At 31.7% G+C, this 16,260-nt stretch overlaps 1 protein-coding gene across 1 annotated transcript; it reads right to left on the reverse strand.

Moving 5' to 3' along the window:
* Window positions 1-7,583: 7,583 nt before the first annotated feature.
* LOC110693268 (thioredoxin 1-like) lies at window positions 7,584-15,632 on the reverse strand. The gene is made up of 2 exons (XM_021870429.1): window positions 15,156-15,632; window positions 7,584-8,202 (listed from the first exon to the last, which is right to left on the reverse strand). Exons 1-2 carry the CDS (start codon window positions 15,409-15,411, stop codon window positions 7,889-7,891), a joined length of 570 nt encoding a protein of 189 aa, XP_021726121.1. The 5' UTR covers window positions 15,412-15,632; the 3' UTR covers window positions 7,584-7,888.
* Between the last annotated feature and the right edge of the window lie 628 nt (window positions 15,633-16,260).

Raw genomic sequence — 16,260 nt, forward strand, 5'->3', positions numbered from 1 at the left:
ACGGTTTGGGCGTCCATCCTAGGCGCCAGAGCCACTCCGACGGTAAACCGTGAATTTTAACGGTGACTTACCTCGTTTTCCGTCGACGACGACGTACCTCCGGCGTCCCCCGCATCTCCGGCCTGCCCTCCGGTCTCCCCCGGCGAGCCAGTACGGCTCCACATTTTTTAAACCGAGATTATTTCAATTTTAGAAAATGGGCATAATGGTCACACCAAGTCATATTTGTGGGCTTTATATGGTAATTTGCGGGCGATGTTTAGCGATTCACATGGCTAGACCCTATGGTAGGGAACTATCCCTACACCCCCACAAAACACAGCGTACCATTACTCCCCACAAAGGCCACAATACACCCTACTATCCTAAGTAAAAAAACTGTCAGTAAACTCCCTTACCCCACACACAAAAAAAAAAAAAAAAAAAAAACAAAAACTTTCATTTCATCTCAATCTCTTTTCATTTTCTCTCTCCATTTTCTCTCGCATCTAAAGCTCTAAAACTTCAACAATGGCAGATTTCATAGACGAAATCAAACAATTGAAGCAAATTTCACCAAAAAAAAAACAAGCGGAAATCAAAAGAGTAAGTATTAATGTTCATGTTTATAGCAAAAAAAATAAATAGATATAAATACAAACCCTAATTTTTTGAGAATTTGTTTGTGATTGTGTTCCGAGAAACAAATTGATAGTTTAATCGCTGAAAATGTATCAATGTAAGTGTTTATGTTAATTATTGATCAATTTCAAAGCGACTATTTAATTTCGAATAATTAGTAATATTTTTTTTTGAGGCAAATAATTAGTAATATTAACATATACTTGTTTCAATTCAATTTTCGGTTCGGAAAAATCTATTTCAGAGAAGAAAAACAATGATTCTTCAGAAATGTAAATATATATTTACTCGAACTTTTAAAATTTACAAATATTTCTTCAAAAAAATTATTTATAAATAAATATATAATGTAAAAACAGTGATGATGAAACACCTCTACATAAAATTAGAAAAAGAAAAAAAAAAGTGAGAAAAAATGTCCTATTGTAGATCCAACACTTTTAAAAGATATACAAGCATCGAGTGTTGCAGTTGAAAAAATAATATCTCGAATGCATAGGTAAATTGAACAATTACAAAGCACTATACGTTCATTTCCATATAATGAAATTATTCACGTGTTTACCTATAATTACATGTTAATATGTATTCATTAACATATTCTAATTTGATTTTTTTTTTAAATATGTGCTAATGATTAGTATAAAATATTATGAATGCATACAAAACTTGAAATACCATTCATTTAAATGTTAATTAATAGTTTATATATCTGCTTTTACATTTATTAATGTGTTCATGATTTTAAAATATAGTGAACATTTCTACACACATATATGAACATTTATAAAATGCATAACAAACAAAGCTAGATTGTAATTTTTATACTTCCTCCGTTCTTTTTTTTATTGCACCATAAGCTGGATTGTAATATATGAACATTTATTAGTATAAAGTGTTTCACGCTTGTCAATGCATTACTTTGGCTATTAATATCTTTAATTATACTTTTGTGAAAATTATAAAAAATTGATATTTGAAAAGTAGATTTCAAGACGAATGTAACTAGATCCCACATGACTATGTTTTTCCTAAAGGATAAATCACAAAAGATGGTCAAAGAAGATAAAGTGAATAGTGTAAAAGTCCTTATGGTGCAATAAAAGAAAAACGGAGGAAGTACCATTTTAAGTGAAATGAAGATAGTATACCTACGTACAACTCAAGATACACTTTTTTTTTTAACAAACTCAAGACACACATTCATACATAATTACAAAAGTATGTTCAAATATAGATAACTAAATGTTCATAAATATAACGCTTAGTTATACTTATACATTCTTATCATAAAATAAATGAAGTATATATAAACCATCAATTCAACTTTGAAATTTCTTAAAAAGCTGGGCAAAAAGAGAACAATAAGTCGAAAATCTAGGTTTGTGCCTTTAAAGCTAACATTTTAAGTAAAATTTAATAAACAAGTTATAGTATTTAGTGTTCAATTTTGTAGCACATAATGTTCAATTATATAACACTTAATGTACTGTTTATTTTAATAACAATTCATTTTCATTAACATGTAGGCTAAATCACAAGGTTGGGGATGCAAATTGCAATACACTGCTCAACTAATGCTACTGAAGAAAAACCATGAGTCTAAGAATAATAGAATAGCATCAAGAAGATTTGCAAAGGCATAATATAATATGTTCACTTATGGATAGATATATGTCCATAGCTGGTTGATAAAACTTATACTTCGTAGATATTATTTGTTTACAGAATTACTCTATGTGATTAACTATTTAATTTTATACGTTTAAAGTTTGATACGGAGTAGATATTATTTGTTTATAGAATAATTCTTACAATTTTATATGAAAATTGCGGATTTTATGTAAAGTATTATGTTAATCAATTTTGATCATTCACAAAAGCTAAATGATTCTTTACAAAAACTTAATGATCATTTTTAAAAACTAAATGCTTAATTACAAATACTAAAATATTCACTTATAGAAGATTTTAAAAAAAATTAATATTCAATAAGAAGAATAGTACTTAATAACAAGGCAAAAGCTAATGAGCGCCCCCGGGGCGTTAGATAAGAGAATTAAAGTGCAAATATTAGAGTAAAATTAACATTAATTGCACCGAACGACGCATGATTTTGTCATGAATTCCTAACTTAATACTATTTCAACCAATATAATTTAACCTTATCTAACGCCCCGGGGCGCTCATTAGTAAGATCCTAATAACAAAAGGTTAAAGATATTCTTATAAATATTAGAACCATTTGAGCATTTATAGGAATTTTTACATTTTTGGAAGATAATGGGAGGAAGTTGAGCACTCGATCTTTTGAACACTAGTAGCAACTTGATTATTTGCTTGACCATATAATTGGAATTTGAACACATTTCATAAACTTCATCAGCAGTTTTAAATTGTTTCGTTCCCCACTAACTCAGACTTACTTGCTTCTTCAAAAATAATAATATCCTTTTTTCCCACTGCAATAATGTAACATGTAATAAATTACATTAGCAATAATGTTCAATTATAATGATGCATTTGGTCAATTACAGTTGAATTACCAAATGTAAAACATAAATGATCATCTATCTTCATATAACTGAACATTATTTCTGAAACTACAAAATAGTGATAATCATTAAAAAAAAGTCACATGTACAACATATAATTCCATAAACACAAGTATATATATAAATGAACATTTATAATTACATAAATGAACATTATTACAACAGAACAAATATAAAATATATTCACTAGTTAAAATGTATATGAGCATTTATAAAACAATGAAAATAATTGAAATTCACATGTACAACATAAGTATTCAAATACAACTACAATAAACATATACAAGTATTTTAATACATAAAAAATACATTAAATATAAATGAACATTTACTGTTACAGAAGTTATCATTATTTTAACTAAGATTATTTTTTTACGACGCACAAAACTGGTAAAAATAATCGAATAGCAAAATTAAAACAACAATATATACTCATACGAAACGCACAAAACTGGAATAAACAACAATCAAAAATACAAAAAAAAAACCCCGAATTAGATGAACAATACAAACTAAATTATTAATCAACTAATAACAACAATAACAAAACCAAAGCATTATCAAAATTAAAGTCAATACAACAAAATCTATGAAATCAGATCATTATAATCATCCAATTACAATTGTAAAACAAAGCATTATCAAAACAATTGACTAATTATCATTAAAAGTAAGAATTACTTATATTGATCTCCATGAAAGAAGAGAGAGAAAATTGAAAAACAATAAATCAAAAAAAAAAACCAAGAGAGAGAAAATGAAATTGGTGAAAAAGAGGAGAGAGAAAATGAAATTGGTGAAAGAAATGAGAGAGAAAATGAAGTTTATAAAAATATTTATATACAGTACTTATTTGAAGGTAAAGAAGGGAAGGAAAAAAAATTATGCAAAAGTAGCTGCTTGATAAAACGACGTAGTATAGAAAGGGGGTGTAGAGAAAGCTACATACACTAGAATCTAGTTAAAAATTTGTAAAGCTAACGCACTACTTATTTTCTGCCTACTAGCCATGGCCGGCCCTTACCCAAAATCTGTTGAGGCCCATATTAGTTGAAATGGTTATATACTTGTAGTGTGCTTTAATGCCATAGGAGGTTGTTTAGCTCAATGGCCAGGTTATGCGCTTGTGTTTTGTTGCTGGAGGTTCCAAGTTCGATTCTTATGAGAGGTCTTTTTTTATTTTTTGGCATGCATTTTTTCTTTTACATAGACAATTTTTAATATGCTCATTTTTAGTATATATTTGATTTTTTCCTCAAAAAAAAGTATATATTTGATTTTTGTATTTGACAAATATTTTGTATCAATCTAGAAGTGTCACAAATAAAAATTTGGGAAAAAAAACTTAATTGTGTACACTCAACTAATATTAAAATTTATTTTGGAAAGAAATTTGTATTCTTAAGATGTCGGATCAAATTGCATTTAAATATCATATTATGTCGTTAATCTCCTACACCAATTAATTTTTTTTATAAAAGTAAGCATTTTATCTATGTTTGATATTTTCATTTTGAAACAATGATTTAAAAGGAGGGCCTAATCATATCTTAACTACACAGGGCCTCCGTAATGATTGGGACGGCCCTGCTACTAGCAATGCAACTACTCCAGATAAACTGAACTAGTTTCTCTCTCTTCCTTGCTTGTAGAAAGTCAAAAAACAGATCAATCGTCGACGCCTATACTTGAATTTAGAAAGGATTTGGTTTAAGAAAAGAAAGATTGCGTGGGATTCCCAATTCTTGGTTACTTGGGCATTTTGTGAAAGTAAAGATCCAGATTTAAGTCAATTACTTTATGAGTCTTATTCCTTATAGTCACAACTGTGATGCAAACTTCAATTATAACTATGAAGCAAACTTCATGATTCGCTTTTTTCTTTCATACGGAGTTTTTTCTCGAGTTTTTGAGTGCCATGTGGGATTATAATTTTTTAACACACCATATAGGATTATAAATATTAGTTATAGCCAATTAAATAAAAGATTTGTGATTTCTGTTAGAATTAAATAATTCAAGTGTCACATAACCAAAATTGGAGAATAAGATTTTAGAGTTAATTAATTAAATATAAAATATTATCTTTTGACATTAGGAATTTTATCTAAATATATAACCACAGATTCTTATATGTGGCTGGTCATACAGTGTAACTAGCCATCATAGGAGTTATTTCGTTAGTGTAATAGGGAATACTTGATCATATCAATGTTAAAGAGATTACTTGGTCAGTGTTACAGGGGCTACTCGGTCAATATTATAAGGATTACTTGGTCAGTGTTATAGGGGTTACTTTGTTCTTTTATATGTGGCCACACGGTGTGGCCAACAAGACGAATTGATATATAACAAATGAGAGAAATTTACTATTATTTTAAAATAAAAATAAAAATATTAAATGATATATTAAGTAAAACGAATAAAATAATACATTTTATCATATAAATATATAAAATATTTGTTTTAAAAATACAAACAAAACGTGCGATCACATGGGTTTATCTAATTTATAGTATACAACTAGTTTAAGGTTCCGTGCAATGCACGATTTTTACTATGTTAATTGAACAAGAATTTTAAAAAAATCAATATTTTAAATTGAAACAAATACTTGAATTTCTTTTCAAAAAAAACTAACTTGAATTTTATGTTATATTGATATCAAAAGTTACTCGTATTGATCATTAAACATTTAAAAAAAACACAAATTTCATGATTATAGGATTTTAGATAAGAATAAAATTTTATGTTATTTATAACCCGTGCAATGTACTTATATACTCCATATGTCCCTATTTTGTTGGCATGTTTTGACCGGCACCATATTTTATAGCATACTTTGACCTGCACGAGTGTTTTATACAAATTTAAGCGACTTATTTTTTGTGCAATTAATAATCAAGGTTATTTTTATGTTTATTTTATATTTATAGTAATTGAATTGTAGTATTATTATTATAAATAAATAAACAAATATATAATAAAAGTTAAAGTGTTAATCTTCTTTCAAAAAAAAAAAAAAAAGTTAAAGTGTAATCCTGGTTGGAGCAAAAAACTTTCAAATGAAAAAATACGATGTAGAATGATACGGAGTATGGGAGTAGTACATTATTCTAATAATATTACTTTATATACGTAGTATATGTTGTTTATTAAAGAAAATACGTATTTTAAAATATATGAAAGATATGTTAAGATATTTTCATTGAATGCATATAGAATATACTTAAAATATAGTTGCCAAATTAAAAGTTAGAATATTATAGGATATATCAATTAATATGCATGAAGATTTGAAAAAAAAAAAAAAAAAAAAAAAAAAAAAAAAAAAAAAAGTGAAAGTAGCAGGAAATTTTTTAATCAGACTATGACAAGTGTCATGTCAGATTTGCTTTTAGTATTATTTAGTTGATTGATGCTTACCCATAACGCTATGACTTTATTGGCTCCTAACTTCCCATCCCATAATAACTAATTAATTGGCTCATCAAAAATTTAAATGCAGAATAAATGGCATGGCTTTCTTCGAAATTTTTTAATCAGACCATGACAAGTGTCATGTCAGATTTGCTTTTAGTATTATTTTATTGATTGATGCTTACCCATAACGCCATGACTTTATTGGCTCCCAACTTCCCATCTCATAATAACTAATTAATTGGCTCATCAAAAATTTAAATGCAGAATAAATGGCATGGCTTTCTTCGAAAAATATACTTTGAGCGATAGTTTGTACTTCCTCTATTCTTTTTTATTTGACCTGTTTCTTTTATCACGCTTGCCAACGCAAAACTTTAACGATCAATAACTTTTATTCTCCATAAGTTTTAATTATAAAAGTTATATATTATGATAGTAATTATTAAGACAATTTCAAAAAGATCTCACATGAATATGTTTTTCCTTACATATTATTCATAAAAGACGGTCAAAAGAGTGGTGGTGAATAGTGTAAAAGTCAAAGCGGGTCAAGTAAAAAAGAATGATACTAGCTAGACATTTGGCCATAATTTGGGGCCACATTAAAAGGTAACGATCATACAATACTAAACCACAAATCCACAACCCTTAACCTTTCTCAAATCTCAAGGACCAAAATTACATACTCCTGAATTTTCTGCAATACCAGAGAAACGATATACAGCACCAACAACAGCCAATTAGAGTCTTATTAGAGAGTTTGAATCCTATTTCAGAGACTCGGAGGTTGCGCTTTCACAATTTTTGGAGCCCATATAAGAAAATATGATAAGAGTAAACAAATTACTCCTGCATAGACTTATATTAGACCCAAGTATATGTGAGATTTGTGATAAACAAATTTCATCATCATCGAGTATAATCTAGAATGAACTAGCCAGAGGTTGTAAGCATGAAGGTTGGAAAACCTGCAAAACACTCAAATGCCATGGAAAACAACTGCCTTATCATTATTCTGGATTACAGAATGAATGTATGGAGGATTTGTGAGCAAGCATGTGTATGCGAGGCAAGACCACAAATAAGAACAGATACAAATGTATCCACAACTACGAAAAATTTAACTTGATCTTCCAAGGAGCCCAAACACAATAGCATCAACTATACAGGATCGCCAGAAGTTTATTGTTTTAGCAAAGCATTAACATATAATACCTAATGAAAAAAAGGGCAAAAAAGAAACACTAGAAAAGTTGGAATCCCGCATAGGCATCCACTACATATCATGTTCACAAAAACTTCTCTATGCTGGAGGTTAAAGTGGATTTGGGAACAGCACCAATAATTGCTTCTTTCTTCTCGCCATTCTTGAAGATTATAACTGTGGGAATGCTTCGGACTCCATAATCAGATGCGATGGTTGCACTCTCATCAGTGTTAACTTTGAACACCTTAAGCTTACCAGCAAACTCCTTCGACAACTCATCAATTACTGGTTGGACGATTCTGCAAGGCCCACACCATGGAGCCCAAAATTCAACCATGACAGGTAAATCCGACTCCAGGACTAGAGATTTCCATGTTTCTTCAGTTACAGAAGGCACTGCATTCCTCCATCCAAAAGCAAGTATAATTCAGGGTGATGTTTCCTTAAGTATATACTAGTAATACTACTAACAAAGTAGAAGATACATATTTTACTCAAATACTTAGGCACGTAATTTAATAATACTCTCAAATTGGTACAATAACTAAAGTAGTCTTTACAAAAAAAAATCCTCAGAATTTAGTGCAATAATTAAATGAAAGGATAAATGACATCCCAACAGCTTTTAATCTCCACACCCTCTCCCACAGTTACTTGCTTGGCTTGTGAGGAATACTAGAAAATTTGGTACAGCAGAGATGGGGGAAAAGGCAATAAAAAGAATCGATCACTGATATTGGTCGTAAGCAAAGAGTGGTGTTTGCAAATGAATACCAACAGGCAACATACTATAATCATCAACCCTCACCTAAACTGGTTGCTCTCCCAAAAAAGAGAGGCAAACATAAAAGGAACCTTTAAAGCATCCCATTAAGTGACTACACTTTAGTTCCACATCCTCCAGACCTCCAGCCTGGTCAAAAAATAAAGGCCAGTGATACATGTGTGTCAAGAATTCTAAAATAATTTCGGACTAAAGAACACACCCTAATAAGTGAATCCAGTTTATTAAAATTTTATAATCATAGATTGAAATCAGTTTTAGTTAGGAGTCTTAGGATGCTTGTTTGAGTGTCCTGAATAAACCTTAAATTGTGAAACAGAGAATTACAGATAAGAGCGTTTCACCTCCAACAAATCTAACCCATTACAATCACCCAATGAAACCTCTAACAAGTAAAAAATAACACCTAGTCAAACCTTTTCTCTATACTTTATTCAACCTTATTCTGGCAACAGCGGATTAATAGATCAAGCATAAGGAAATTAAACATATATAGCCCATAACAAACACACCATCAAACCTCTAACAAGTAAAAGCAACACCTAGTCAAAGCTCTGCCTATATTTTACTCAACCTTCTAGCAACAGTAGAATAATAAATCAAGAGTAAGGTATGCTAAACAGATCAGCAAGGGGGCAACAAAAAATTACCTAGTAATATCGTTTGATCCGTATGTAGTATGAAACTGACATCATTGTCACACTATATTATAAAAGTAATACTAATATTGACTCAAAAGAATAGGCTACATTTGTTTTGGTGGGTAAAGCTCATTAACTTTATTTATAATATGACCCAAATTGTAGTTTGATTTGTAATGTGAAGTTTTCTAGGCTTTCATGAAATATATTCCAAACAGTTACTCAACTGAATTAATATGAAACAACGAGATATTGACAGTTTAATTTCAAAAGATTCAACTATAAAAGTCAAAAGTGGCCTGTTAATCCATTATCTTGTAACAAAGGGAGTAAATAGTAACTAGGAACGATACGAATACTATAGCTGAAATTACTTTAAATTTTCTATAAGTTTCCTATAAGAATATATTTTTATAAACTCTCTCTAACATTCATAATAATGAACAACTTTAGAGGTTACACACTTTTTTCATAATTTTAGATACCATATATAATTTTTATTTGGAAAAAAAGAAAAGTATTTATGGAATTTTTTGGACATAAAGTAAACCATTGCATTGATAAATTGTGACAGAGCACAGAATTCTTTGTACATAATTATTTATTACATTGAGAATATAGGTAATACGAAGTACTATTACTTTCAGCCAATTTTTCCAAATTTTATGGTACTAAAATGTACTTTGTATTTATGAAGGCCCCATAACTCTAGCAGAATCTTCACTCAAGAAAACAATATATTTTTTAGGTTAAGAACTATTAAATTTCCAACAGAAGATAGATGGCAGGAAAAGAAAAAGAATCAAGACAAGTCATGGCCCTTCAATATTACTAATTTGAAAGGGATTAAGTAATAGGACATATGAATTCTCGTTATAGCTCAAGTGACCTATGTTCTCATCAATGCTCTTCCTTCCCCCAATGTCATACATCTTATTGTTTAACATTTTAATTCAACATTCATAAGCAAGTCCTCTAGGCCCCTAAGAGCTCACCATAGCAAAGCAATGCATCTACCCAAGATAAAAAGGATATAACTTCAACAGCAAACATCACGGCAACTGTTACGTACTCGGTGCACAAAAGATGATATTTTAAGAAAAATTAAACAAAAACACCTCACATTGGTACATACTTGTGGGTCAGTAAAGGTGAAGCTCTTTTATTGCCTATTGTTTGTCAAGCCCTACAAGGAATCACACTTCTAAATTATGAAGTCCAAAAAAGTAATGTTTACTTTCCCCAAAAGCATCCACTCAACCATTAGCCATGTTTTGGTACAGTGGTAGTGTGATACTACATTTTCCTAGTATGACTAACACATCAAATTCTTTATCTGTTTTCATTCACTATTAATTTTAAGCAATGTGCATATTGTAAATGATAGCATAATGCCCAACAAAAAAAAGCTAGTGACATTCTTAAGCATCCAAGTTATTCATATACAACAATTTAAACAGGTCACGTAGATTTTCCTAGAAAATTGCTGAGTAATGCACTCCAATAAGCTTATTACTTTTATTGTCACAATATATCTACAATATATATTCTGAGCAAAGGTGCAAATAGCCAAAGAAGGTTACTGTTGGCAGGTTGGAGAAGGTGGGCTACTGTTGATTATCTGATGAAAAAAAACTATTTAGCAATTTAGGTGCCCAAAACTTATGCTTCAAGTACAAAATTTGGAGAAGATGTGGCACATTTATTCTTTCAGCAAACACCCCAAAGGCTGTGTTTTCAATTTAAGGACATGTTTGGAACGACAAAAGTAAGGGCCGGAAACTGATTCAGGCATCAGATTCCCTTATCTACTGTTTGGTAGGGACACATTGATAACCATTTCTGTTACTTGAAGGTAACTGACTCCTCTCAACTGTAGTCATTCTGCCACCCACAGAAACAATTTATGCTTCCTAACTCGAAACCGAAATCCTTTAAAGTGAAAGCCTCCCTCCTCCTATTTTCACCCTTCGACCCTCTTCTCTTAATCTCCTCACCCTCACCCTCCGTCTCACATCTCTCTTTCTTTCATAGTTGAATTCCAGAAAAGTTAAATGTTATCTTTTTGCCACCTTACTTTACTATGGTATGTGGGCCATATTTTGTTGTGTGTAGTGCCTTTGCTACTGCTAGCAGTGGAATCTAGATTATACTTTGTACAATTGATTCCATTTCATTTCATAGTTGAACACCTTACCAAAAACTCCATTAAAGTATTGGCTATATCTAGTGTAGGAATGTGACCATAGGAACACATGTTATTCTTACACATACTTCAATCGGCCATTTGCTGAATCTTTTATTAGAAATAAAGAGAAAAGGAAAAGTGGTCAAAATTTTGACAGGGAAATTAGATTCTCACTGCAATAAATTGTGACTACAAGCAATCCTATGAGACAGTGAGGCCAGGAAAATACATACCGACAAAATCACACCAAAGACCAGGTGAAATGTACAGCTTATACCCAATCAAATCAATTCCAACAACACATCTTCAGTCTTTCTATGCCATCCTATGACGGAGTCCAATGTTTCACCATCGACCTCAGGATGCTCAAACCTCAAAGGATGCCTAACACTTACAACAATATCTTTAAGTCCAATATCTAATAGTAACTATAATAATATGGCTTCTAATGAATGCTCTTCTTTCCCACAATGTAGCATCGTATTAAATAGGACTTTAATTCAGTGTTTCCTGGGAAATTTCCATTCCCCCGCCCCCCCCCCCCCCACCCCCCTTCTCAACTTTTCCAAGTAATTCCATTTCATTTTGGACTCGGGCATGGGCTTTTCAACCCATCAAATAGGCTGTGCAATTCATCATCTCTAAAATCAAAATCAGCCCATGAGTCTTCCAATATTTCCTCCTCCTCCTCCTAGCAAGAATGTCCAGTCCAATAACTCAATATTTAAATAATCTTCTACTTCAACGGCCCAAGCAAGATCAACCTTTTCCACATCATAGAGGATAGGATTTAAGGGTTTTCTAAGTGATGAACCATTTGCCCTTCCCACATAGATGGAATTTGAAAGATTGTCAAACAAGCTATAAACTTAGACTTATATCACTTAGATCTGATAGTAGCTTACTTGAACAACAGTTATGGATAACCCTCTTTTACTCTAATTGTTGTGGTTAAGGAAGGGATAAGTGATCCATTTGAACTAGCTTATTTGCTGTCCATCCTTATGGTGAACATAACGTCTATTCAGCAACAATTTTTCCATACAACATGCATAGACTCAAAGAGGCAATGATGATCAACGATTTGGTAGCAATGAGAGTCAAATGATTGATAGTAATCAGTGACCAGGAAGTCTGGTGAAGTCCTTTGAGTCTTTGACACCACTCTTTTTAGTGAAACACTTCCTTTCTTTACTACTCCCTCTATCCCTTTTAACTTTCCCTATTTCCATTTTTGGTGTCCAAAAATGTATCTACCATTTCTTTTTATGTTATAAATTATTCTCATTATGCCTTCATTGGAAAATGTGTAAACACAAATATCCTCAAATTTTCCCTAAAAATGTGCCCACTATGAATAAAAGAATTCATGGGGACCATCAATAGTCACTAAGTTCCAAAATGACTTAAAAGCAATCTCTCCTTGTCATAGATTAACTTAAAAAAAAAAAGAGGGCGGGGGGGGGGGGGGGAGGGGAGGGCCAAATTTACACTTTAATCTTTCAAATTACTTAATTCATATGAAAAACCCAAACGAAAAAAATAATGTGGGACGGAGGGAGTATGACTAATCAGACCATTTTCCATGTCCTTTAGAACCTTAAATTCAATACTCACACTGTCACACCACAAATTCTAAGAACTCACCAGGGTTTAACTTCAATAGCAACAGCAAACAACGCAGCAATGGTTATGTACTCAATACACATAGATGAGATTATATATTCAATTTAAAAAAAAAAACAGTCTCAAATTGGTGCATAACTAGTGGAATAGTGGATCAAAAGAGGTGAAACTCTATTATGGAATCGCACTTCTAATTTATGATGTCCAAAAGAATATTGTTTACTTTTCCTAAAAGCATCCATTTGCCATGTTTCTGGTACAATGGTACTACCTTTTCCTAGTATGACTAGCAAATCAAATCCTTTAATATTTTTTCCTTCACTATTATTTCAACACAATGTCCACATTCTAAATGATGGCATAATTCCAAATAAAAGAAAGCTTGTGACATTCTTAAATATCCAAGGTCTTCATGCACAAAAATACAAACAAGCCACCACAGATTTTCCAAGTAAATTACTGAGTACTGCACTCCAATAAGCTTAGAACTGTTACCATCACAGTATATCTACAGTATATATCTTGAGCAAAGGTGCAGATAGCCGCAAAGCAAAACATATTTTGACTTTGCATCATAATGGATAGATCCTTTCTCAGTAACCCATACTTAAATTGAACACAATATGGAAAGGCTTGCACTTTCTAGAAATCAAATATCTACTTGGTTGGCAGGTTGGAGAAGGTGGGCTACTATTGATCATCTAATAATAAAACCTATTTAGGAGCGCCCACAATATACGCTCCAATTACAAGGTTCAGAGAAAATATAACACATTAATTCTTTCAAAAATTATCTCAACGGCTATATTTTCTTCACTTTAAGAGCATATTAGGAACAACAAAATAAGGGCCAGGAACTGATTGACTGCCTCTCTCCTCCTATTTCCACCCTTTGATCCTCTTTTCTTTATCTCCCTCACCTCCATTTCACCTCCCTATCTCTTTCATACTTAAACTCCAACAAAGTTGACTATTATCTTTTTGCCACCTGATTTTATACGATGTGTGTAGTGCCTTTGCTAGTATTGGAATCTAGATTATACGTTTCATTTCATTTCATAGTTGAACACTGAATCAAACACTCCATTGTAGTAATACTTATTTCTAATGTGAGAATGTAATTTTAGGAACACATTTTATACTTAAACATAACTCAATCAGTCATTTTCCGAATCCGTCGTCAGAATTAGAGAAAAAAAGATGACTGGTCAAAATTTTGATAGAAAAAAATTAGTTTCTCACTCAATAATTTTGTGACTACAAGCAATTCTTTATGAGATAGTGAGGCCAGGAGGAACTGTAGTGACAATATCACACCGAAACCTCATAAAACCATACCAGTTGAAATGTACAGCTTATAACCAATAAAATCAATTCCAACAACACAACTACGGTCTTCCCAAGCCAAAGTCCAATCTTACACCACCAACCTCTGAATGCTCAAAGGACACGTAATGCTTACAACAATATCTCTAAGTCCAATTTCTACACGTAACCATAAAAAAATTGCTTATAAGAATGTTATGCAACCATGGTATTTGCATACAAAACACAAACATGAACCATAAGAAGTCATTGACGATTGTTTTCCTCATTGCAACTCAAAATCAATTCAGATTACGAAGTACAATTTAAATCAAACATGAACATTGACATTATCTATTCGTATATGATAGTATTATCATCAATTATTGACTCCACATTTCCTAAGCTAAATCTCATCCATTCAATCTACACTTTGAAATTTTTGATCATTTCATAACTGAAATTTAGGTCAAATAACATATCATATCATTGTATTCTCGTATCATATCATTTCAGCATTCAGAATAGAAATTCCAGGTCATATTCAAACTGAAATTTAGGTTATATATCACTATAATCATAGTATAATCAGCGATCAATTTTCACATTATAATTTTAGAACGGAAACATAGGTCATGTCACAGTAAACTCATCGAAATATTCCTAAATTCAGAATCGAAATTGAAATTTTAGGTCATTTTATAACATTCAAAGCATCGTAAACGCCCAAACTAAAAACCTAGCGACAATCAATCCAAACTCCAAAAAATTAACGAAAATGGAGAAGAAATTATATCATACTCACATTGAAAAGCAGTATCAGAGCTCTCGCAAACGATTCGACCAGAACGAGGAACGATTCTAGCGAGCGAACTCACCGATCTAACAGCGCGAGTTGAGAAATCGGAGCTGATCTTCAAGCCTCTGAACTCTGGTAATTTGAGAGAGGAAGAGGAGAGAGAAGAAACTGAGGAAGAAGATGAAGTAGAAATCGGAGATAATACAGCAGAAGGAAAAGCTGAAGCTCGAGGAAGAAGGAGAGAATCAAGCATAATCGCCATGAAAATGGAGGAGAGAGAAAATGGAGGAGAGAGAAAGAGATCTGCGTGTAGAGAGAGAGTGGGGATGTGGAAATGTGGTAAGTGGATGAGGCAAGGTTTTCATTGTGTTTGTTTTTTGGTATTTAAATTTTGCTGTTTTAAGGAATTTTTTTTTGGAATTAACAATAGCACACAGGAAATTTACAGATTCTACGATCGCAACAGAATGGAAAATTTTTAATTTGACAACTCTGTTGAAATTGACGTTATTAGTTGTTTCCCCGATTTTGAAAATGATATTGGGTTGGGCTGATTAATCTACAATAGGACGTGATCCATCACATCACAATACGGAGTAGATAGTAAACACATAGGATGAAGATATGTCTATGGATCACCTTTTATTGGATGAAGTAATATAACATTCGACATGACTCATGAGTTCGTGATACGTTATGTCACAATAAACCACGATAAAATAAATGATATTTGGGTTAAACCTACAAATATGACACGGTGGCGTGGGTGGAGCCATGCCAATGTTGCCCGATTCGAATTTTTTTTAAAATTGTTAGACATTACATAATATTGTAGTTATTTGATTCGATTGTGGGCCGAGCCTAGCCAAAGCACAAAACACAAGGCCACAACCATCTTTACAACTAATTATTTATTTACTCCTAGACTCTAGGGAAGCTGCATACACTAGACTAAGGAAAAATTTGTATCTTTTTAACTTTATCCAACTTGCAAAACTGAACTTGAATAACTTATTAAGTGATCAGAGTAATCACAACTTTGATTAATCTGTATTATCTAATAATCCGAATTTCGATATGCGTTTTCCTCCAATAGGTCTATATGTTATGA

The sequence above is a fragment of the Chenopodium quinoa genome, unplaced genomic scaffold (genome assembly GCF_001683475.1).
Source record: "Chenopodium quinoa cultivar QQ74 unplaced genomic scaffold, ASM168347v1, whole genome shotgun sequence".
NCBI classification, from domain to species: Eukaryota; Viridiplantae; Streptophyta; class Magnoliopsida; order Caryophyllales; family Amaranthaceae; genus Chenopodium; species Chenopodium quinoa.

Excerpts from the sequence above, each read along its gene's own strand:
- LOC110693268 (XM_021870429.1), bottom strand. The coding sequence starts at position 15,411 with ATGGCGATTATGCTTGATTCTCTCCTTCTTCCTCGAGCTTCAGCTTTT. Across the intron at positions 8,203-15,155 it reads CTCTGATACTGCTTTTCAAT|TGCCTTCTGTAACTGAAGAA; the intron begins GTGAGTATGATA and ends GGAGGAATGCAG.